The 25979-nt window shown below is 37.9% G+C and overlaps 1 protein-coding gene across 2 annotated transcripts in view; it reads right to left on the minus strand.

Moving 5' to 3' along the window:
• Positions 1–25979, minus strand: part of TRPC4 (transient receptor potential cation channel subfamily C member 4) — a 362390-nt gene that overhangs the window by 111828 nt on the left and 224583 nt on the right. For both annotated transcript variants that reach the window (XM_070409233.1, XM_070409232.1), the window contains one exon: positions 7369–7508. In XM_070409233.1, the coding sequence (XP_070265334.1) occupies positions 7369–7508 (140 nt within the window). The remainder of the gene's footprint in view (positions 1–7368; positions 7509–25979) is intronic.

The following is a 25979-nucleotide window of genomic DNA, read 5'->3' on the forward strand; positions in this document are numbered from 1 at the left end:
TGAACGTTATCTCTACAATCATCTATTTCCTCTAAAATCATCTGTTTAAAGGGCCAGTGAGACCATCTCACATATTGCTTAGTTCTTCAATGACTACATTATACTTGAAATGAAATTGCCAATTTATGTTGTCAATTGCCCAACATGGCACATAAAGACTGTGGGATATGGGTCCTGACTTCATCTTAAGATTGACCTGCCACTTGTCCCCAATTAGATACCTAATGCTGTTACTCAACATTTAGTACTGGTAATTCCCCAAATTACCCTCAAATTCTCACCAAAATGCTTTTTATGAATATGAGGCCTTTTGCCTTGATTGGCTTTAAATTCTAATTATTTGTATTTTTCAACCGTTATTCATTATCAAATATATGTTAAGTGCCTACTCTGTATCAGGCACTATTTTCAGGGTTCATCATCTTGATCAGACAATATATAGTTTATGTCATATAGGCTTACCATATATTGAAGAAGATAGACATTAGGTAAACAATTCTAATTTTTCCTTTGATAAGTACTCTTTGACTGCAGATGACTCAACACTAGCATTCTGCTGACCAGAGTGGTCACTCTATATTGTAAAATAATCCTTTACAGAACAAAATCAAGAGCTACCCTGAACACCCATATCCTATCCAGGACCATCAATTCCTGCTTTCTTCTTTCTCTGAAGTATTTGTTTTCTAGTTTAATCCTGCCATAGTTTTGTTTTTCCTTAAGCATTTATTTCTATTCAGATTCTTTTAAAGATAATTTCCCTTTTGCATACTTATATAATAGATTATTATAGATTATTATAGATTATTCACCCTTAGATTACTTGACAGTTTTCCATGCAGGGAGCTTTGTCTAATAATTTCATGTGCTGGGCTCATATAGTATGAGTTTAAAAACATTTGAGGGAGAAAATCATAAGACATATTCAAAAGTAAGGTTTGTAAAAATGTGAGAATCTTAATATAATGGGAAAATATAATCTGAGAGGAAGTTGGAGCCAGGTCTGAGAGGAAGTTGGAGCCAGCAGAAGTGTTAAGAGAGGAAGATATATTAATCTTAACATTGGGTCATAAATTCCTTAAATACAGGAAAATATATGTTAGATTATCTTTATATCCTCTACAGACACTGATGTATATTTATAAAAGCCAAGTAGTCAAAATGAGTAAACATTAAATTGATATAAAATGAAAATCTTTGTCATATGAGATTAAATAGAAAATTATACTGGTTTTCATATCTGATTTACAAGGTGATAATCTTTTCCTTTCTACAAATTGGTTAGATCAGTGGTTGGCAAACTGCGGCTCACAAGCCACATGCGACTCTTTGGCCCCTTGAGTGTGGCTCTTCCACAAAATACTGACTTCTGCGCATGGGCCACAAAGTTTCAATCTCATTGTAGGTGCGCGCCCGCACGTGGAATTTTGTGGAAGAGCCACACTTAAGGGGCCAAAGAGCCGCATGTGGCTTGCGAGCTGCAGTTTGCTGACCACTGGGTTAGATAATTAAGTAGTGAAAGAGTAGGAAGGCATATTTTTTTTTCCTGTGGTGGATAATACTAGATTAAGCAATTTGGATTCAGATTACTATAGCTCTCTATAATAAAACTAAAGAATATTTAGAAAACCCTATAACTTGGAGAGTACAATACAGTTACAGCAGTTGCAAAATGTAAAAAACAATATTGACTTGTTATTAGCTGGTAAAAATAGGAGGGATCAATGAGATGTATATTCACAACTATTTAGAATACTGCTATGAAGAAAATCTATCATGATTGTTTAAATAAATGTTCCTATTTATAATATTTTTATTTTTTATACTATTACTTAGATTACACAGTGGAAATAGTATAGAAATTTAATCATTTTTGCCAAATGACTGAAGATAAATATGAGATAAGTTGTACATATGGCAAGGAAGAAAACCAGACCTAATGAAGCTAAAATAATATAATTGTACCCAGGCATAAATAAGCTCTGGATTAAATGATATTTCATACACATCAAGAAGAGGATATGATTAACAAACCTTCTCCTTTAATAATTAGGAGCATTTTTTTTAAAGCCACATCCACAAGTAATGAAAATGAATCAAGGTTTTTAAGGAAGCACCATGAAGTCTTGCATGTTAGCAAAAGAATACTGAAGTCACATATACTTCTGTGCTCTGTCTTTGTCTGTAAAATATAATGCCATTACATTGTACATCATATTATACATAAAACTTAAAAAAGAACTAGCGAGTGTTTATATTAAGCTTTATTCATAGACAATAAATGTGTTTATTAATGTAATCTTCACATTCTATGGGATTTAATTATTAGTATCATTTTACAGATAAAATAAAATTGAGGCATAGATTAAATAACTTGCCCCAAATCACACAAATAGGAAGTGATATAGGCAATACTCATATCAAGTGTGGACTAGAGCCCAGACATGGCCTTGGTTAGGACAACCCTTTTGTGTTTAAAAAGCAAAACAAAACAAAACAAAACCCTCCAAACAGATGAATTGAAAAAGGATGAAGCAATTAAGCAAGTGTGGCTCTTCTGCCAGGCCTATTATAAAAGGTTCTCTTCTTGATCAGGCAATCACAGAAAGGTTTCCCTTATTGTTGGCTATTAATGTTTTTGTCTGTATCCACAGCTTGGTCAAAAAGTTCTAGGGCTGGATTTTCTCTACGATTTAAGTATCATTAGACAGGAGGTAAAACCAGTACTATCCCAGCAAAGAATCCAGTTCTAACTCTGTGGTAATTTTGCTTGCCCCAAAATAGGTAAACTGTTTTTACTAGGGTGCAGCATCAGAATGATTTCATATACTTCATAGCTAATGTCTCTTATATTGTGCATCTTACCTTCTTTTCTTTTTCTTTTTTTTTTCAAATCCAACCTTCTATTAGCATCCCCCATGTCTATTGCTCTACTTCAGGGTTCATCACCACTTGACTTACTTTCTGTTTAATTCTCTTGAATGGCTTCTTTTTATTTATAGGAAAGAATCCACATTCTATAACAGGATGTGGAAAGTCCTTTCCATTCTTTTCTTGCTTCCATTTCCTGGATCATCTCTCATTGATATTGACCTCCCTTATACACATAGACTTTTGCATATTGTGTCTTTTCTCTCTGGAATGTTCATGCATCTTCATGAACATGGTAGTTGCCCACTTACTTTGTCCTCTGTATAATTCCAGAACAATGCCAGTAAAGTTTGGTTCCTTCCTTGATGCTATCATAGCCTTTGATGTAGATCTTATCACATGTAAGATACTTATCTCTCTTTCCTACATCTGGATGTGAACTACTTGAAAGCATAGACTATATCTCTGGCATCTTTGCATTTTTAGCAACCAGATCAACAGCTGGTTTCCAAGTGTGCCCTACAAATTCTTATTGATTGTTTCATATAAAAACTGTTTCTCTTACTATTAGCAGAATCTATTTTTGTACATAAAGAAGGCACTTTTCCTGAAATAAGTTATAAGTTATTAAAAATTTGCACGACAAATTGAATGATAGAACAAAAGAAGGCAAGAACAGGTGAGTCCAGGCCCTGGGTGGGTAGTTCAGTTGGTTAGGGAATCATCTCCATATGCCAAGGTTGCAGGTTCAATCTCTGGTTAGGGCACATACAAGAAGTAACCAATGAATGCATAAACAAGTGGAACAACAAAAATCTCTCTCTCTCTCTCTCTCTCTCTCTCTCTCTCTCTCTCCTCCCTCAAATCAATAAAATAAAAAAGGGTGAGTCAACAAGTAAGTATGACATCACAGACTCCCAAATAGGTGTTCTTTTAATTATTATTACCATTTAACACATAATAAAATTGAGGCTTACATTAAATAGCTTGTCCCAAATCACACAGATTGCATATGGTAAAGGTAAGTGTGAATCCAGAGTTCAAACCACTTTTTAACCAAAATAAAACAAATGAGGATGTGTAATTAAGACTACAAAAGGCAAGTTTAGTGAGCTCACTATGCGAAGAAGGAGGAGGAGATAGGAGTAAAAAAAAAAAGAAAGACGAAAAGCTAATAATGAGCATTTACTCTTTAACAGGAGTGTTAAATATATCAATTCAGTTACCTCTCATACCAACAGCATAAGGTAGACATTGTTATTCTTACTATTTAATAGATGAGTCAGAAGAAAGTGAAAAAAGCAGATTCAAGTTCAAATAACTAGTAATTAATGGAGGAAAGAACTGATCCCAGGAGACTTGATGGTAAATTGTATGCCATTAACTGCTACCAATGCAACTCAAGTCACAGTCACACAAACTAAGCATTAAGAAAGAACAATTCATAATTTATATTTAAAATCATAGCTGAACTCTTATGACCAAAGTAGTAAACTACACATTTCTGAAGATTCCGTGTTATTTGTATCATCATCATCTGAGGTAATTTCTGTGTATTTTTCCATCTCCCCTTTTCCCACCTCTTTCCCTTCTTTATCAGTTGGGGTAGTTGAGTTAAATTTTAAACATAAATTTTCCCTTGGTGTAGCATTAAAAACAATATTTATATTTTAATTTTGAAATAGATGTTGCACATGAAGAATTTAAAATAAAATTAAAATCCCATATCTAAAAGCATTGAGGCAAAAAATTCACAAGTATCCATTAATTTATGGATTTGTAGTATACAGAATTCTTACATGTGAAAATATATGCACTATTGTAATATATAAAATATATTAATATATTTGTAAAAATGTTATATTAATAAATACTGGCATATGAGAGAGATCCATTTTGAAATCAATGCTTCTATGAGCTATTGAGTAGACTTATACAACCTAGTACTATTCAAAGTGTCTCCCTTATACCAGCTGTATCAGCATCACCTGGTGAGTTTGCTAGAAATTAAAATTTAGGCTCCTCCTTAATACTCCTACGTAGAATTTCTGGGGATGAAGAAAAGGAATCTGTGTTTTTGAAAGTTCTCCAAGTTATACTTATGTACCTGAAAGTTTTAGAAAAACTGCTATAGTCATATAATACCAGAATTTTATAACTGCATGGGGCCACATAAAGCGGATATGTTACATTTTAGTGGCAATGTCACAAACAATTTTATAGATATACTTAGTTAAGGTTCATTACAGAGAAAAGAGGGGTTGGACAGATATGCACTTAAAAACAGACTGGCCATTTCCTAGATGAATTCATAACCTCCTTGGTTCAGACACCACCTTCTCCTCTCTTAAAGTTTTCAAGGGCGTTAACCTCAATACTAATAGAAAAGTTACCATATTATGTCTCCATTCTTAAAATATAGATTGCTTTAATTTGCATCTCTCTGATGATTAGTAGTGTTGAACATTTAGTACACCAATGGTGGGAATACAGACTGATGCAGCCACTGTGGATAACAGTATGGAGTTTCTTCAAAAAACTAAAAATGGGCCTTGCCAGTGTGGCTCAGTGGTTGAGCATTCACCTATGAACCAGGAGGTCAGGGTTCGATTCCCGGCAAGAGCACATGCCTAGGGTGTGGGCTCGATCCCTGGTAGGGGACGTTCAGGAGATAGTGATCAATGATTCTCTCTCATCATTGATGTTTTTATCTCTCCCTCTCTTTTCCTCTCTGAAATCAATAAAAAATATATTTTAAATAAAAAAAATTAAAAATAGAACTGCCATTTGACTCAGTGATCCCACTTCTTGGAATATATCTTAAGAATCCTGAAACACCAATCAGAAAAAAAAAATATGCACCCCTATGTTCATAACAGCATTATTTACAATAGCTAAGATCTGGAAACAGCCCAAGTGCCCATCAATATATGAGTGGATATAAAAGCAGTGGTACATTTACACTATGGAATACTATGCAGCTGTAAAATAAAATAATTTTTTTTAAATTTTTATTTTTTGCTAAAAGTATTACAAAGGGTATTACATATGTGTCTTTTTTTTCCCCTCTGAATAAAATAATTTTTTTACCTTTTGTGTCAGCTTGGATGAACCTGGAGAGTATTATGCTGAGTATAATAAGCCAGTCAGAGAAAGACAAATATCACATGATCTCACTTATAAGTGGAGTCTAATCCTATATAATAAAAGCCCAGTGACCAAAACAGTGGAATGACCAGAATGACCAGAGACCAGAGCACCTTGGGTCCTCACCCTGGCTGGTCCAGCCCCTGAGGGAGCGGTTAGGGGCAATCAGGCAGGCAGGCGAGTGGGTAGGGGAGATCAGGTAGGCAGTCTAGCAGTTAGGAGCCAGCAGTCCCAGATTGTGAGAGGGATGTCTGACTGCCGGTTCAGCCCCATCCTGATCCCTGTGGATCGGGCCTAAACTAGCCGTCAGACATCCCCCGAAAGGTCCTGGATTGCGAGAGGGTGCAGGCTGGGCTGAGGAAGCCCCTCCCACCCCTGTGCACAAATTTTGTGCACTGGGCCTCTAATGAACATAATAAACTGACAAACAAAGTAAGTTTAGAGACATGAAGGCATGGAAAAACTGACAAATCTCAGAGTAGAGTGGGAGAGACAATACTATATACATATATATGCATAACCAATGGACACACACAATAGTGTGATGAAGGCCTGGGGTGGAGCAGAGGCTGGGAGAAGAGGGTAAGAGTGGGAGGTTGGGGGATATCTGTAATACTGTCAACAATAAAATAAAATAAAATTTCAAAAACAGAGAGAGAAAAGAGGAAAAAGGAAAGGCAGGAAGGAGGAGATGACAATACTTTGGTTTGAAAAACATCCCTCAAATACAAAATAATCCCAATTGTCACTGCAGAACAAAATTTGTTTTACATAAATTATGTAATTTGGGATAATATTGATGTTGTATAGATTCTTGGGTAATGAGTGTGTGAGATTTCAAGAACTGTCATGTTGAATGGCATGAGGAGAAAAATATATACATTCTGCTCTAATAATATAAAACTATGTTAGTTTAAAGTGAAATAATAACTTCAGTGGTTTGAAAGAGTAATATTTTGATTTGTCTATGTAATTTTATCAGTTAGTTATAACTGATAAAAATAGATATTTTTGCCAAAATTTAAAGTGTTTGAGGTAGAATTTCATTAGAAATTGATAGGATTAGAAACAAGAGAAATTACTGTGAATAATTTTGAGGCATCATTCAATTTAGATACAAGAAAATTGGGTGACAACTTCTAATTGTTCTTTAAATTTTTTCTATGATTATAAATTATTCATTATCTATGTAGTTTATACCTATCTATTATTAAGGTCATATGCTGATGAATATCACATACAGATAAATGATACTCTAAGTAACAATATTAAAAAAATTTATAGCAATTGAAGGTATAAATTCAATATTTATCAGAATTTATGCATTACAACAACATAAACAATATTTACCTTTACAAATGCAACAATTTTCAAGGAGATTGTTGCTAAATATAAGGAGTTCATCACAAAATCCATTAGATTCCACCAATCATGGATATAATCTTGAAGTCCGCCATCCCACATTTGTTTTATTTCTCCCCATATGAAACCTGCAATTATAAAGAGGTTTATTGTCAGTGTAATTTTCAATCAAATTACTAAAAACAGATTTCCAATTTAAGAAGTATAAAATCTTGGAGCTATAAGAGACCATGTAGTTATATACTAGATACAGCATCTATTACTAGAGGTAATAATATTGAGTCCCAGACAGATTTCAGGACTCTCAGCTAATTGTAGAGAATGCTGTTAGGGCAGCTTCACTTTCTTTTACATAGTATTTGAAAAATTCATAAGAATGTGAAATTTTTAATCAAACTGTAATTTCTCTTTAATTATATATTTTTATGGAAAATATAACATTTATTTGTAAACAAATATTTTAAGACATTCTTCATCCCAAGTAAAAAACAGTATATCTACTAAACATATCCGGCTTAATACCATTAAACAGGGTACTTTGTTGTGCTTTTGTAAGCAATTAGCACCTTGAAGATCTGATTTCAGGTGTAGACAAAAGGCAACTATAACATTCCTGGTACTTCATTTAAATGTGCGATAGCTTTAAAGCTACAACCAGAAAAAATAAAAATCCCTTTTCTTTATTATGGTCATATTTTTTATAGGAAATGTGTTTTGTCTATTTCAATCTAAGAAGTAATTGTAAAATATCACTATATGTCATTACTCTATTTTCATAATCTTAATAAAGTTTTGTAAGTCTGTTTTTATAGCCTAATGAGGAGAAGGATATATCAAAGTATCTATAATCAGAAAATATTAAAAGAATAAATATAATTTCATAAGTACATTAATACAAGCAAACAATGACATCCCTTTAAGAAAATGATAGCCTGGAAAGTCAAATGTGTAGCACAGAGATTCACATCTGTTTGACACTAAAAGCAAGAAAAGTCACATTAACTATAAAAACATAACTTTTCATGAACCCATTAAAGAGATAAGACACCAAGGAGCCTATACTTGAAGGAAAAGCAGGTTCTTCCAAAGAGAGCCACAATGTGAGTATTAGGTTACCTGTGGCAGAGTGGAATGGCAAGAGACACTGGCATTATACAAAGGAGTAAGAAAATTTCAGAAAGATGTTTTAAACAAACTATAGGCTGCATGTGAGCTAGCATAATAGGATAGAACCCTTGGGACACAGACACAAGAGAATTTACAACCATGTGCGTACTCTTTTCCATAGATCCCATTCACTGATCAAGAGGCTGATTCTAGGGGAAGGGCATGCTCCTGTCCCCTAAGTAACAAAACACATTAGCCCTATTGGAAAAGTAGGAAACAGCCTTGAGCCTAGGGTTTGCACCAATATCATTAAAGATTTTCTACCAAAGTGGGAAGGTCAAGAAACCCACTTCTGCCCATGACCTGCAAAGATTTACTGCCATGAGAAGAAAGGTGTGGATCATTGAGAAACTCCATCCCCAGTGCCCAGGTATAGGCCTACCTAAGTCTCCCTTGACTGAGACAACAGAAAACCTTTCTGTCCCCCTCCCCCATCACCAGGTCAACAGACACCAAGTATTTTTCAATTAAAAAACACACCTTTAATAACTCTTGGTCAAAGAGAAATTGATGGAGGTGGGGAAGGGCATAGCATGGATAAATGGTAATGAAAAAAACAAAACAAAATAAAATAGAAAAAATTTTGAATTGATTGAAAATAAAAGTACAACCAAATAAATCTATGATGTAGCTATTGTTGTACTTAGAATGAAATTTATAAGTCTAAATGCTTTACTAGAAAACAATATGTGTCTCAAATAGTGATCACAGTTTTAACTATGATGCTGTGAAAAAAAGAAGCAATTAAGCCCAAAACATTCAGAAGAAAGAAAATAAAAAAAGATAACAGCAGTAATCACTGATTTTTAAAATGTAGAACTTGAGAAAACAAACAATAAAAACTGAATCTAGATAGTTGAAATAGTCAAAGTTCTTAACATTCTAGCTAGAATTATGGTCAAGAAATAAATAGAGAAATATACATGACCAATTTTGGAAATGAAAAAAATGCCATCAATAAAGATTATATAGATTTTATAAAGATAATAAAATAAACAGGTTGGTACTCATAAATTTTTCAATTTAAAATGAATTGGACATTTTTCCTGAAAGACACAAACTTCTAAAGTGATTCAAGACAATATAGAATTGTCCTATAGTTATTTAGGAATGTGAATTTATAGTTAAAAGTCTTCTGACAAAGTTTTAGGTACAGTTGCTTGGCGGTGAATTCTACCATATGTTTAAGGAAGAAATACCAGTGTGAATCAAACACAAAAATACAAGGGAAATAAACACTTAAGAGGCAAGTATTATTCTGATAAAATTGAGACAAAAATAACACAAGGAAAACTGAACTACAAACTCATAAACCTTATGAATATGGACAAAAATCCTCAACAAACAGTACATTAAATACTGTAATATATACATTGATAAAAAATCATGACCAAGTGCTGGTTTCCCTAGGAATAAAAGGTTGTTTCAACATTTAAGAATCAATCAATATATCAGCAGATTATTGAAAAATGAAAATATCTTCACATTAGATGCAGAAAATGCATTTGACAAAATTTAACATGTAAAATATGATGCATGTACTGGATTTTATAGCTTGTGGGAAATTTAGAATTTATCATGATAAAAATGTTCAGCAAAGCATAAGCAGAAGGGAAATTTCTTGATTTGATAAAGAACATCTATTAAAATCTACAACTACCATCATACGTATTCTGTAAAGTGTCAGAGAATAAATAATTTAGGGTTTTCAATTGATGATTGGGTAACACTGTGTTGCAATGAAACTAGAAAAGCTGTCAATTGGCCAGATTTGGCCTCTAGGCCACAGTTTGCCAACTTCTGTCCTATATCTTGATTTTGGTGATACTTTCATAAATAAATACCTTTTGTGAGCTTATATAAGATTGGGAAGCTGATAATGTCCACCACCTCCATTTTGAAGAAAGGAATATATCAGAACTGAATAAAATATGATTCATGCACTGGATTTTAGAGCTTGTGGGAAATTTTGAACTTATTTATCAATGAGAAAAAATTGTTCAGTACTTCTGTGGTATGTTTTGCTACTGGGCTTCTGTACAGTCTCAGAATCCAGCACGCAAGCACAACATAGAAAAGAAAACTAAGGCCCAAAGTGGCAGTGTGACTATATTATGCTACTAGTTAGTGGAGAAACCAGGACTGGAGCTCAATCTCCTTAATGCAGTGCTCTTATACAAGATTTTCTTTTACTTGAGATTTCACAATGTAGTTTGTTTTGTTTTGCTTGAATCTTTGCTAGTTCCCAGAGATTAGATGTGTGCGTGCAATTATTGATTGAACAAATGCATTTCAAACTAACTTTCCTCCAAAGACACAATAATAAGAATTTGACTGTCTGGTGAGTGAGGTGTCAGGTTCATTTCAACCAGCAATCAGCTTTGTATTCTTTTTACTATATGTTTTTCTAGCTTTCCCATCTCTCTAGGTTTCAGTTATTTCATTTCAAAGAAAAAGAGGTTTGGACTATATATACACACAATTCTATATATAAAGTCATACAAGAACTATCATTCTATCCCAGTAATATAAATAGCCATATATTGATTCTTCCTGTTTATCAAAATTTTACTAAAAGCAGCCATTGTAATAGCTGCCATGAAAGATTAAAAATGATCCTGTTGAGGACACAGACTTGCTTTGGTCTGTCTCAGAAAGCAGCAGTTGTATTTTTATATAAAAATCACAGAAAGGAAGCTTCTTCCCCAACCCAAGTCTGAAGGCAATCCAAGTTGTTCTCACTGGAATGTATCACTCTGTGGAGTCAGGATGCCAATCCAGAGCCGGAATATCTTCCATCAGTCATACTCCAGAGAGATTCTAGGAATAAGTGGAAACCTGGCCTGTCTGATCTCTAAAGTTCATTCCAACTATGAATCTGTGATTCTGTTGTTTTGAAATTTGCGTGTATCATAAAATGAAATATATTTTCAATACCTGCTAACAAGCCAAAGTGGTTATATTTTATTTCCCTGTACAGATAAATTGTGTCTCTCTTTCTGCTCCCATCAAACTTGTAAGCCAAATATGATTATTAACAGTCACCAAAATAGATAACTTCAAATATTTTGTAGGTGATTATGTAGAGGAATAAAACATTAAGGCTAATTGCTTTAGAGGGCAAAATGAGGACTATTGGGAAGGAGTTAGAGAGAAGTACTTATGAAGCTTATTATGATAAGGCAACATTTTAACCTATGGCTCCTTAATGTCCAAAAAGACTCTGTTCTTATTAGATGGGTTCACGAAGATGACATTTCTGTTGGAAGTCTGGACTAGAAGACCCATGAGGTTTCCTAAGGAAGGTAACAAAAACTTAAAGTTTGGATATATTATACTGCCTTTGGAGTTGAGAGAGGAGACTTTAAAACTGATTTCCTGGCAGCATAAACATAAATTTACTTCTGATCTATGTAAGGCACAATTCTGTGGGAAAAACAGAGATCTTGATCAAACTGAAGACTCACATCATCATTTTTTAAAAATTTGAGTTGTATATAATACTGTAGATCAGTGATAACCAGCTAATATAATTTGGAATCTTCTATTTTTAAAGTACCAGATTAAACACTTCTTGTAGCTTTAGTCACCACATATCTGTTTGAGTCACCACAATGGGAACTTTGCAAAATTACTCTCTGCTGTTTACAAAAGTATGATATGATTTCTCAGAATCATCTATATACAAGCATTGATGTCAACTGTGGGGACCAACAAAGAAAAGTCAGTGAAAATGAGTAACAGAACTTCTTTTTAAAAATATATGTGGATGCCTGGAAGTTTTTACTATATGTTTTTCTAGCTTTCCCATCAGAGTTTTAATCAGGGCTGTTTGAGTATTCTGTTATCATACAGAAGCTGGCTGTGAGGATGAGATGAAGTAAGCAGATCTGAGATGTCACATTTAACATCTCCAATTTAACATAAGAAATATGTACCAGTAATACTGCAAAAAGATCTCTTGTCTTGTCCTTTTTTGCTATCAATACTTACACAAAGAGTAAATAATCCCAAACAAAGGGCAAGCCACCTTTTCACCTATGGCAACCTCCAAGGGCCTGTCATGGCAGCCCAAAAGCTATCTGAGGGATCTAAACCTGGGAATTTTTTAATAGAACACTGAGTTCCATGCTGTGGTACCAAATCAGTGAAGATAAAAACAACAGAAATAATTCCTCTTTGCTGAAGTGTTTGTTTATTTATTTGTTTGTTTGTTTTCAAATCAGGGGACATAAAAGTAGTCTGTAGTCAAATTTCTACTTCTGGTCAAAGAGAAATCTAAATAGTTACTTTACTCAATAAAGACATTATGCTGGACCATAAGAGGCATTAGGTTAAGGGGTAACTCTTATTGTCTCAATGTTAGACTTAAAACTCAAATGAAGATAAAGACAAGAGCTCCCAAGTATCCATTTTTTGAAGAGAGTGCACAGAAAATGTTGGCCACATCTTTCTTCTAGGGCTTACTAAGAGGTCTGAGGACCATATCTGTTACCAATCACCTGCCATCTTAACCCTACGGTTTATACAGAAAGAAGACTGGGTATACGTGACAACATTCTTGAGCTAAAAGGAAATAGATTGCTTGGAATAGATTGCTTCTTTCAGTATTAGGGAGCCACATATAATGCATGTGTTTTAGATTGGAGACAAGGGTAATGGTGGAGATGGTGATGGAGTTAGTGTGATGTAATGGTGATGATAGTGATAAATTTGGTATATTAACAAACATAATATGCAATAGCAAATTATATCAAGTGTGCATCTTAAGTCTGTTACATCCTTAATGAATTGTAAACATGGCCCAGTCACATTTGACCTCAGTAAAGATCAAAATTGGCAAAGAAGATGAGAAAACAGGAAATACATTTTTGTTTGGAGACTTGGGTTCCTGGGATGTTTGTGCCTTTTTGAAATTTACTTCTCACATTTCTGGGGAAGTATTTATAGAGGATGAAGGCTCGACCTCTGCAGTTGCACTTACTAGAGTTTGAATTTAATAACTACCATTTGTTCATTGATTCTGGGCAAGTGATCTCACTTGTCTAAGTTAATTCTCTGTAAAATGAGATACTAGTTTCATTTATTATGATTAAATTAAATGAAATTATTATAAAGTTCCAATGAAACCATACATTTCAATCACTTAGCACAGTGCCTAACTTCTTAGTTTCTACTACTATTACCTCTATCACTACAACAACAACAACTACTACTATCGTTATTCTTAACTAATGAAACCCATTTCAAATATCCCTCCAGTCTTTTACTTTGACTCTTCCTCGTTTGGTATCCTCTCTTCTTTTCCTACCTCTTCCACTTCCCTTGAACCATCTGAACCCTGTTGCCAAAAATTCTCTCAAGGCCTGTAGATTTGACTTGCAGTGTATCAGATTTGTATTGCATTGTCCTACTCGTGGTCGGCAAACTGTAGCTCGCGAGCCACAAGAGGCTCTTTGGCCCCTTGAGTGTGGCTCTTCCTAAGCCTTAGGAGTACCCTAATTAAGTTAATAACAATGTACCTACCTATATAGTTTAAGTTTAAAAAATTTGGCTCTCAAAAGAAATTTCAATCATTGTACTGCTGATATTTGGCTCTGTTGACTAATGAGTTTGCTGACCACTGTTAAAAGACTTAATTTCCTCTCTAATAAAAAAATTCATTTTATCAGCAATATAATGTACAAGATCAACAATTTAAATCTATATAAATATTTTGTTGTTTGATATTTTAATGTCTTCATCTTGATAAATCTATGAAGGTGACTTTAAAAATGTTTTTACCCACAGATAAACAGGAAAACTAGGTATATATGTCATAATATAATAATTATTTAATTTTTAAAAATTAAAGATCCCTTTAAATTAACTGGATGTTCTGCAACTACATTTGAGTGTCTAGATGTGCCTTCAGCTTGATGAGGTAGTTAGAGCACCTTGCCAAGCGAGAAAGTAGGGAAAAACTATCGACTTATTATCTATAATTGCAAGAATGTCTTTTGGGGATGTTTGAGAAGATAGATAATTTAGAGGTAAGGCTGAAAGTAGTAGTGTCTAAGCCATATGTTCTTAACTTGTCACCAAAAAGGAAGAATGAATATATATATATATATATATATATATATATATATATATGTATATATATATATCTCACACATATGATTATAATCATATATATAAATGTGTAATCACACATTTATATATATATATATATATAAATTTGTAATCATATATATATATATATATATATATATGTATATATATATATATATATACACTACAGGCCCGGTGCACAAAAATTTGTGCACTTGGGGGGGTGGTCCCCTCAGCCCGACCTGTGCCCTCTCACAGTCTGGGACCCCTCGGGGGATTACCACCTGCTGGCTTAGGCCTGCTCCCCAGGGAATTAGGCCTAAGCTGGCAATCAGATATCCCTCTGGCAGCCTGGCAGCCCTCGGGAGATGTCCACTTGCCAACAGGGAGCAGACCTAAGCTGCAGTCAGACATCCTTAGTGCTGCTGAGGAGGCAGGAGAGGCTTCCACCACCACCGCTGTACTGGCAGCCATCAGCCTGGCTTGTGGCTGAGCAGAGCTCCCCCATGTGGGAGCACACTGACCACCAGAGGGCAGCTCCTGCATTGAGCGTCTGACCCCTGGTGGTCAGTGTGTGTCATAGTGACCAGTCATTCCCAGTCTTTCTGCTGTTAGGGTCAGTTTGCATATTACCCTTTTACTATATAGGATAGAGGCCTGGTGCATGGGTGGGGGCCGGCTGGTTTGCCCTGAAGGGTGTCCTGGATCAGAGTGGGTGTCCCGCTTGGGTGCCTGGCCAGCCTGGGTGAGGGGATGATGGCTTTTTTCAGGCTGGCCACACCCCATTTACGGTGGGGGTCCCCACTGGGGTGCCTGGCCAGTCTGGCTGAGGGGCTGAGGGCCATTTTCAGGCTGTCTGGCAACTGAAGCTCCCAGCCTCTCCTTTTTTTCTTTTTTTCTTTTTTCTGGGATTTATTTACCTTTTATAATTGAAACTTTGTTGCCATCACTGGAGCTGAGAGCCGGCTCCTACTCACTCCAGCTCTGAGGCCATGGCCTGCTAAAAGCAGGTATCTGGGGTTTGTTTAGCTTCTATAATTGAAACTTTGTTGCTTTCGGAGCTCAGAGCTGGGCCACAGCAGGCAGGGAACCTTGGTTTCCTCCATCACTGGAGCAAGCAAGCCTCCTGCTCACTTCAGCTGAGTGGCTGCCCACCGCCATCTTGGTTGGGTTAATTTGCATATCATGCCGATTAGCCAATGGGAGGTGTAGCGAAGGTACGGTCAATTACCATGTTTGTCTATTATTAGATAGGATATATATATGATTGTCTCAATGAGGCTTTATCTACATAAGAATGTGATCACCCTTTTTCATTTTACATTTTCTATTTGGCAGGCCTGGTTGAAATTTTCAGGTTTGTTAATATCAATCTTTTAAAAGATAAAAAAATATAACCCTAGACAGTTTTGATCAATGGATAGAGCATCAGCTTGCAGACTGAAGGGTCCTGGGTTTGATAGTCAAGGGCACCTCATTTGCAGGCTCAATACCTGGCCCTAGTAGGGGTTCATACAGGAGGCAACAAATCGATGTGTCTCTCCCATATCGATGTTTCTCTCTCTCTTTCTCTCCCCCTCCCTTCCACACTCTGTAAAAATCAATGGAAAAATATCCTCAGGTGAGGATTAAGAAAAAATAAATAAAGATAAAAATATAAAATAAATCGTGGAAATGAGAAGCAAGTTTCATTAGAGAAAAGTTGTCAAATAAGTATGTGTTATAGGCAAGATGTATAATCCAGATATAAGCAATTCTTGGCTTATGCTGAGGAATTCACTAGAGGTTAGTTAGTTTTAGCAACACTTAGATGTCTTCCTATGATAAACTTTTTCCTGATTTCACCCTCCTCCTCATCATTCTCAGTGTGCATAGATTTATATATACTAAATAATTATGATATATCCTTAGACACAAAGAAAATGTCAAGTCACTTCGGCAGCTAATTTTTTTTCCATTGGGAACAAAGTACTTCCTGCTTTATTAATATAATAGCCTTCATTAATATTCTATTTATTTTATATAAAATGTTATAACCTTCATAATTCATGCTAAGGTGACAACATAAGTCTACATCTGGATATTTAAAAACCAGCTGGGATTGTGGCTAAGTGATATGGAAGTTGCTGGAACCCCAGGTGTTCCTCTTAAAGGACCTCCACACAAAATGACGGGATCCCACTTCTCCCAAACTCCAGTGCTGGGGGACCCAGGCATATACATGGAGGAACTGGATTATCTGGCAATGGGGCAGAAATTCAGGGGGTGGCTTTCTTGCAAATGGGGGTGATTGCAGAGGTCAGTGTCACAGTCAGCCCTGTGACAGAAAACTCCCCTGTCACAGGGTTGACTGGCAGCCATATCTGAGTCTCAATCAGCCTGGAGCACACTGTTTGCTCCACCCTGGGGATTCCCTGAGGCCACATCCCATCCATTTTGCAGCCCCCCCCCCCCCCCAAGCTGTTTGTAGCAGCTTTTCCATATGAATGGTCTGTCCTGGCTCAGGCTTCAAACTTTGCTAAAATCTCTAAAACAAGCTGCAGATGGTGACAGTGTGCCCCAAACCTATCTATAAAAGGTCCAAAACCAGGCACTAACATCATCCTGCCTTCTTCAGAGATGGGCCTTGCTTGGGCATCTCCAAGCCCAATACAAATAGAAAATATCCGCCATCTGCAGATTGCTGGGTAGCTCCTGCTGGGTGGCCCCAGGAAGTGGCTGACTTTGAACCTCCCAGGAGGCCCCAGAGCCAGTGAACCAGGTTGACAGCTTCAGACCATACCAAATTATAACTTTACACATCCACAAGTGACACACTCAAGAGGCAGACCCAGTGAGCACCAAAGCCCCACTGAAGGAAGTCCTACTCCATAATGGTGTCTCCTGCACAGCAGGTCCTCACCGCCAATTTGCCTGGAGATCAACTCCTTCCAGTGTTTACAACAGCAATCAAGGCTCAACTACAACAACTGTGCACACAACCCATACAGGGGTGCACCTAGAGTGCCTAGCTCAAGTAACTGGGGTGGCTGAGACACTGGGCCCTACAGGACACCTATTACACAAGGCCACTCTATCAATTCTGGAAACATAGCAGCTCTACCTAATACATAGAAACAAATGCAGGAAACAGTCAAAATGTGGAGACAAAGAAAAATCTCACAAATGAAAGAAATGGAAGCAAGAAAACTCCTGTATACAGAGTTCAAAACCATGATCCTAAGGTTACACAAGGTTCTTCATGAGACTTTCAAGATTCTTACTGAGAATGTCAAAGACATGAGAAAGGACCAATCAGCAATTAAGCATATACTAACTGAGATAAATATTAATTTATAGGAATTTAACAGTAGAATAGAGGATTCTAAGAATCAAATCAATGATTTGGAATATGAGGAAGCAAAAAAACACACAATCAGAAGAGCAAAAAGGAAAAAGAATCCAAAAATATGAAGATAGCATAAGTAGCCTCTGGAACAGCTTCAAGCATACCAGCATTTGCATTATGGGGCTGCCAGAAGAAGAAAGAGAGCAAAATATTGAAACTTATTTTAAAAAATAATGACAGAAAATTTCCCCTACCTGGTGAAAGAAATAGATTTACAAGTCAAGGAAGCTCAGAGAGTCCAAAACAAGAGGAAACCAAAGAGGACTAGACCAAGACACATCATAATTAAAATTCCAAGTGTTAAAGACAAAGAGAACATCTTAAAAGCTGCAAAAGAAAAGCAGTTAGTTACCTACAAGGGAGCACCCATATGACTGTCAGCTGATTTCTCAAAAGAAACTTTGCAGGCCAGAAGGGAGTGGCAAGAAATATTCAAAGTGATGAATAGTAAGAACCTACAACCAAGATTACTTTACCCAGCAAAGCTCTCATTTAGAATTGAAAGTCAGATAAAGAGCTTCTCAAACAAGATTAAGCTAAAGGAGTTCATCACCACCAAACTAGTATTACATGAAATGTTGAAGGGTATTCTTTCAGAAGAGGGAGAAGGAGAAGAAGAAGATGAAGAAGATAATGATGAAGAAGGAGAAGGAGGAGGAGAATGAGGAGGAGAAGAAGGAGGAGGAGAAGGAGGAAGGGGAGGAGAAGGAGAAGAGATAAAAATATGGAAAATAAAATGACAGCAAATACATATCTATGAACAATTTAATCTAAAAATCAAAATAAATGAAAAAGAAATCTAATGAGCAAAATAAACTGGTGAATAAAATAGATTCAGAGGAATGAAAGCATGAATCAGATTGATGAATCTCAGAGGGAGGGGGAGTGGGGTGGGAAGAGATTAACCAGAGATTTTTACCTATGGACACCGACAGTAGGGTGGTAAAGCCCTGGGGTGGGTCAGGAACTGGCTAGAGGGGGCAATGGTGGGATAAAAGGGAGACATCTGTAATATTCTCAACAATAAAGATTAAAAAGAAAAAAAAGCCTAGAGTAAGAAGTAGGATGGAAATAATGAAGATCAGAGCAGAAATAAATGGCATAGAATCTAACAAATAAAATACAAAAGATCAATGAAACTAAGAGCTGGTTCTTTGAAAAGATATACAGGATTGATGAATCTTTAGCCACACTCATCAAGAAACAAAAAGAGAGAATCCAAATAAATAAAATCAGAAAGGAAAAAGGTGAGATAACAACTGACATCAAAGAAACACAAAGGATTGTAAGAAAATACTATGAATAACTATATGCCAACAAACTGGACAACATGGGTGAAATGGACAAATTCATAGAAGCATACAATCTTCCAAATCTCAATCAGGAAGAATCAGAAAACTGGAATAGGCAAATAACAACTAATAAAATTGAAGAAGTAATTAAAAAAAAACTCTCATGAAAGAAATATTCCTAGACTGGATGGCTTCCCAGGTGAACTTTACCAAACATTCAAAGAACTAAGACCCATCCTCCTCAAACTATTCCAAAGAATTCAGGATGAAGGAAGAATTCTAAGTCCCTGTTACTAGGACAACATTATCTTAACTCCAAAACCAGATAGTGACACTCTACACACAAAAAATTATATTGCCCAGCTGGTATGGCTGAGTGGTTGAGCATTGACCTATGAACCAGGAGGTCATGGTTCAATTCCCAGTCAGAGAAAATGCTTGGGTTGCAGGCTCAATCCCCAGTGGGGGGCGTGCAGGAGGCAGCCAATCAATGTTCTCTCTCATCATTAATGTTTCTAACTCTCTCTCGCTTTCTCTCTGAAATCAATTAAAAATGTACATATAAATAAAAGAAAATTAAAGGCCAATATCTCTGATGAACATAGATGCTAATATATTCAACAAAATATTATTAAATCAAATCTAGCAATACATTAAGAAGATCATACACCTGGACCAAATGGGATATATTCCAGGGATGCAAGTATTTTTCAATATTCACAAATAAATAAAAGTGACACACCACATAAACAAAATGGAAGATAAACATGACATGATCATATCAATAGATGCAGAAAAAGCATTTGACAAAATTCAGCACCCATACTATATAATGGCAGAATGACCGGCAGAATGACCAGATACACACTGACCACCATGGGGCAGATGCTCAATGCAGAAGCTGTCCCCAGACGTTGAACATCTGCCCCCCAAGAGGGAGGCGACCGGTGGCCATGATTAGGGGGTGGGGCTGGCCAATGGGCAGTGCCAGGCCGCCAGCCAAAGCAGGTGCCAATGGGGGGCACCCTGATCACCCCGCCTGCCGGTCGCCCCACACAGGGAGGTGACTGGCAGTGGCAGCGGGGTTGGGGCTGGCCAGTGGGTGGCACCAGGCCACCAGCCAAGGCAGGTGCCAGTGGGGGCCCCCAATTTCCCCACCTGCTGGTTGTCCCACAGATGGCCCCGATTGCTGGCCAGGCCTAGGGACCCTATCCTATATATTGGGAACAGTCTCTTAGATTTAAAATTAAAACCTGGCAAGGCTACTCTAACACTGAAAAAAACAGGGTGATGCAGGGATGACATGTATGGACTCTGGTTTGCACATTTTGTGGTCAGCCCTGATTCTGACACTTATAGCTGTGTGGCAAAGCCAATTACTTAACTTCTCTCTGCTTCAGTTTTCCCACCCATAAGATGGGGAAAATGGTACTACTGCCTCAGAAAGATCATGTTATGTACTACTTTTTATAATCAGGGCAAAAAAATGTAGCTGCACATACAACAGCAAAATGCCTTTCACCTTTATGAAAAGTATGGTCACTGGTATATGTAGCATCCTAGATTGTGGGAGGGATGTCCGACTGCCAGTTTAGGCCCAACATCCCCTGAGGGATCCTGGATTGCGAGAGGACACAGGCCGGGCTAAGCGACCATCCTCCCCACCCCGCCCTCATGCATGAATTTCATGCACTGGGCCTCTAGTATATGATAAAAACTCCCACGAAAGTGAGAATAGGAGAAACCAAGATGGCGGCATAGGTTAACGCCGGAGTTTGCTGCCTCGAACAACTACTTCAAAAATACAACTAAAAGATGGAACGGACATCACCCAGAACCACAGGAAGGCTGGCTGAGTGGGAATTCTACAACTAGAAGGAAAGAGAAATCCATACCGAGACTCAGAGGAGGCGCAGTATGGAAGTGAAATACTAAGGTGCAGAGTGCATGTGGAGCGGGCCGGCAGCAGAGGGCGCTGTTGTTGTTTTCAATTGGGAGGGAGTTTCAGACTCTGAGCTCCAGATCCGGGAGAGTCTCTAGGGACCCAGACTCAAATGGGAGAAGCGGGACTGTCTGGCTTTGGTCAGAACTCGATTGCAGCTTTCTCTCCCAGGACTCTGAGAGGCAGAGCCCCTGGGGATGGGACTGAGAGCAGCCATAACTGCTCGCTCCATCCGCCCTGTAGATCCCCGGGGACCTGCCCCGCCCAAGCCTTGCACAGAGGCATTTGCCAGATAGCTTTAGGCAAACGCTAGACTAGCACCGCCCTAGAGATTCAGCACAGAAGCTCTCCCACTGCAGACACAGCTGACTCTCATAGCCAGTTAGCCTGAAGGTCAATTCACCCCCAGTATTGCAGACAACAATCAAGGCTTAACTACAACAAGACTGCGCACAAAGACTACAAGGGTGTGCACCAAGAAAGCATAAAAAATGCGGAGACAAAAAAACATGACAGAAATGGAGGATATAGAGCTAAAAAAACGCACTTTTAAGGTCTTTCAATAATTTTCTAGAAACTGCCGATAAACTTGATGAGATCCTCAAGAAATCTAATGAGACCCTCGATGTTGTGATAAAGAACCAACTAGAAATTAAGCATACACTGACTGAAATAAAGAATATAATACAGACACCCAACAACAGACCAGAGGAGCACAAGAATCAAGTCAAAGATTTGAAATGCGAAGAAGCAAAAAACACCAACCGGAAAAGCAAAATGAAAAAAGAATTCGAAAATATGAAGATAGTGTAAGGAGCCTTTGGGACAGTTTCAAGCATACCAACATCAGAATTATAGGGGTGCCAGAAGATGAGAGACAGCAAGATATTGAAAACCTATTTGAAGAAATAATGGCAGAAAACCTCCCCCACCTGGTGAAAGAAATGGACTTACAGGTCCAAGAAGCGCAGAGAACCCCAAACAAAAGGAATCCAAAGAGGACCACACCAAGACACATCATCATTAAAATGCCAAGAGCAAAAGACAAAGAGAGAATCTTAAAAGCAGCAAGAGAAAGAAACTCAATTACCTACAAGGGAATACCCATACGACTGTCAGCTGATTTCTCAACAGAAACTTTGCAGGCCAGATGGGAGTGGCAAGAAATATTCAAAGTGATGAACACCAAGAACCTACAACCAAGAGTACTTTATCCAGCAAAGCTATCATTCAGAATTGAAGGTCAGATAAAGAGCTTCACAGATAAGGAAAAGCTAAAGGAGTTCATCACCACTAAACCAGTATTATACGAAATGCTGAAAGGTATGCTTTAAGAAGAGGAAGAAGAAGAAAAAGGTAAAGATACAAATTATGAACAACAAACATGCATCTATCAACAAGTGAATCTAAGAATCAAGTGAATAAATAATCTGATGTACAGAATGAACTGGTGATTATAATGAATCAGGGACATAGAAAGGGAATGGACTGACTATTCTTGGGGGGGAAAGGGGAGTGGGAGATGCGGGAAGAGACTGCACAAAAATCGTGCGCCTATGGATGAGGACAGTGGGTGGGGAGTGAAGGCGGAGTGTGGGGCAGGAACTGGGAGGAGGGGAGTTATGGGGAAAAAAAAGAGGAACAAATGTAATAATCTGAACAATAAAGATTTAATTAAAAATAAAAAGAAAGTGAGAATAGAGGATCATACTTCAACATAATAAAAGCCATGTAAGAAATAACTACAACTAACATCATACTTAATGATCTAAAAGCATTTCACTTAAAATCAGGAACAGGACAGGAATGCTGGATGCTCTAGTCCCTACAATCAGAGAAGAAATTAAAAGGCACCTAAATTGGAAGGAGGAAGTAAAATTGTCATTATTCACAGATGACATGATATTGCATATAGAAAACCTGAAAGAGCCCATCAAAGTAACAACTGGATTTAATAAATAAATCTGGCAAAACAGTAGGATACAAAATTAGTATTCAGAAATGTGTGGCATTTTTAAACACTGGTAATGAATTATCAGAAAGAAAAACCAAGAAAACAATCCCAGTTATCACTATAAAAAAATTAAAAATAAGGTACCCAGGAATAAACTTAAGGTAGGAGGAAAAAGATCTACATTTAGAAAACTATAGGTCACTGAAAAAGAAATACTAGATAGATACAAATGAGTAAAAGCATTTACTGTGTTCATGGATTGAAAAAATTAACATCATTAAAATGTCCATACTACCCAAAGAAATCTATAGATTCAATGCAATCCCTGTTAAAACACCAATGACATATTTCACAGACCTAGAATGAATATTCCAAAGTTTTATATGGAACCAGAAAAGATGCTAAATAGCCACAACAATCTTGAGAAAATACAACAAAGTTGGATTGATCACAATACCAGATATCAAACTATACTACAAAACATTGGTAATCAAAACATTGTAGTACTAGCATAAGAGCAAGCATATAATTCAATGGAATGGAAAAAGAGCCCAGAAATCAACCCATTAATACTTGACAAAGGAAGCAAGAGAATACAGTAGAATAAAGACAGTATCTTCAATAAATGGTGCTGGGAAAATTGGACACAAACATGCAAAAAAAAAAAAAAAAAAGCAACTAAACCACAAACTTTCACCATACACAAAATTAAACTCAAAATGGAAAAAAAAAGAATGAAATGTAAGTCATAAAAACCTTAAAAATCTATAGGTCATATAATCTCAGACATCTCTCAGAGCAATGTTTTTGCAGATACATCTCCAATGGAAAGGGAAACACAGGAGAAAAATAAGCAAAATGGGACTAAAAAGCTTCTGCACACCAAAGAAAAACAGCAACAAAACAAAAAGGGAACCCACTGTATGGGAGAACATATCTGCCAATGATTAATCAGATAAGGGGTTAATCTCCAAAATATAAAAAGAATGTATACAACTCAACAGCAGGAAAACAAACAATTCTATTTAAAAAATGGGCAAAGGACTTCAATAAACACTTCTCTAAATAGGACATATAAATGGCCAATATACATATTAAAAAATGCTCAAGGTCACTATTCATCAGAGTTGAAAATAATAACTACAATGAAGTATCACCTCACATCTGCAAGAATGGCAACTGTCAATAAGTCAACAAGTGGTGGAAAAGAAGAGGAGAAATGGTGCACTGTTGGTAGGAATGCAGTCTTTTGAATCCAGTGTGGAAAACAATATGGGGTTTCCTGAAAAAAAATAAAAATGTAACTGCCTTTTGACCCAGTGACCCCACTATTTTGTATATATCTTAAGAATTCTGAAACACTAATTGGGAGAAAATATGCATCCCTATGTTCATAGCAACATCTAATCTAATAAAAGAGAAACATGCAAATTGACCACACCTCCACTACGCTCAAGCCATGCCCACCAGCCAATCAGAGCAACTATATGCAAATTAACCCAACCAAGATGGCCATCAGCAGCCACCGAGCTGGAGCAAGCAGAAGGCTTGGTTGCCCCGGCGATGGAGGAAGCCAAGTTTCCCGCCTGCCATGGCTGGCTGTGGCCTCAGCTCAAGGCAACAAAGTTTCAATTATAGAAAATAAATAAATTCCAGATACCTGCTTCCAGCCAGCCTCCACTGGGAGCTTGGGTGGCTAGGGGCTGTGGCCAGCCTGAAAACAGCCATCAGCCCCTCACCCAGGATGGCCAAACCCTCATGGGGTGAGGGTCCCCGCTGGGGGGCTTGGACAGCCTGAAAACAGCCATCAGTCCTTCACCCAGACTTGCCAGGCACCCCAGCAGGACCCCCTACACTAGAGAGGGTGTGGCCAGAATGAAAACGACCCTCAGCCCCTCACCCAGGCTGGCCAGGCACCCCAATTGGGATCCCCACCCTGAAGGGGCTGTGGCCAGCCTGCAAACAGCCATCAGTCTCTTACCCAGGTTGGCCAGGCACCCCAGCGGGAACCTCCACCCTGAAGGGGCTGGGGCCATCATCCCCTTACCCAGGCTGGCCAGACACCCGATTGGGGACCCCCACCCTAAAGGGGGTGTGGCCAGCCTGAAAATGGCCCTCAGCCCCTCACCCAGGCTGGCCAGGCACCCAAGCGGGACACCCACCCTGATCCAGGACACACTTCAGGACAAGCCAGCTGGCCCCCACCCATGCACCAGGCCTCTGTCCTATATAATAAAAGGGTAATATGCAAATTGACCCTAACAGCAGAATGACTGGGAATGACTGGTCACTATGGCACACACTGACCACCAGGGGGCAGATGCTCAATGCAGGAGCTGCCCCCTGGTGGTCAGTGTGCTCCCACAGGGGGAGCTCTGCTCAGCCACAAGCCAGGCTGATGGCTGCCAGTACAGCGGTGGTGGTGGAAACCTCTCCTGCCTCCTCAGCAGCACTAAGGATGTCCGACTGTAGCTTAGGCCTGCTCCCCGCTGGCAAGTGGACATCCCCCAAGGGCTGCTAGGCTGCCAGAGGGATGTCTGACTGCCAGCGTAGGCCCAATCCCCTGGGGAGCAGGCCTAAGCCAGATCGTGGTCATGCCCTGAGGGGTCCCAGACTGCGAGAGGGCACAGGCCAGGCTGAGGAATGCCCCCCCACCGAGTGCACAAATTTTTGTGCACCGCGCCTCTAGTTATTTACAATAGCCAAGATCTGGATTCAGCCCAACTGAACATCAGTAAATGAATGGATTCAAAAGCTGTGGCT

The sequence above is a fragment of the Myotis yumanensis genome, unplaced genomic scaffold, assembly GCF_028538775.1.
Source record: "Myotis yumanensis isolate MYYU_CA2020_CCGP unplaced genomic scaffold, mMyoYum1.0.hap1 SCAF_3, whole genome shotgun sequence".
NCBI classification, from domain to species: Eukaryota; Metazoa; Chordata; class Mammalia; order Chiroptera; family Vespertilionidae; genus Myotis; species Myotis yumanensis.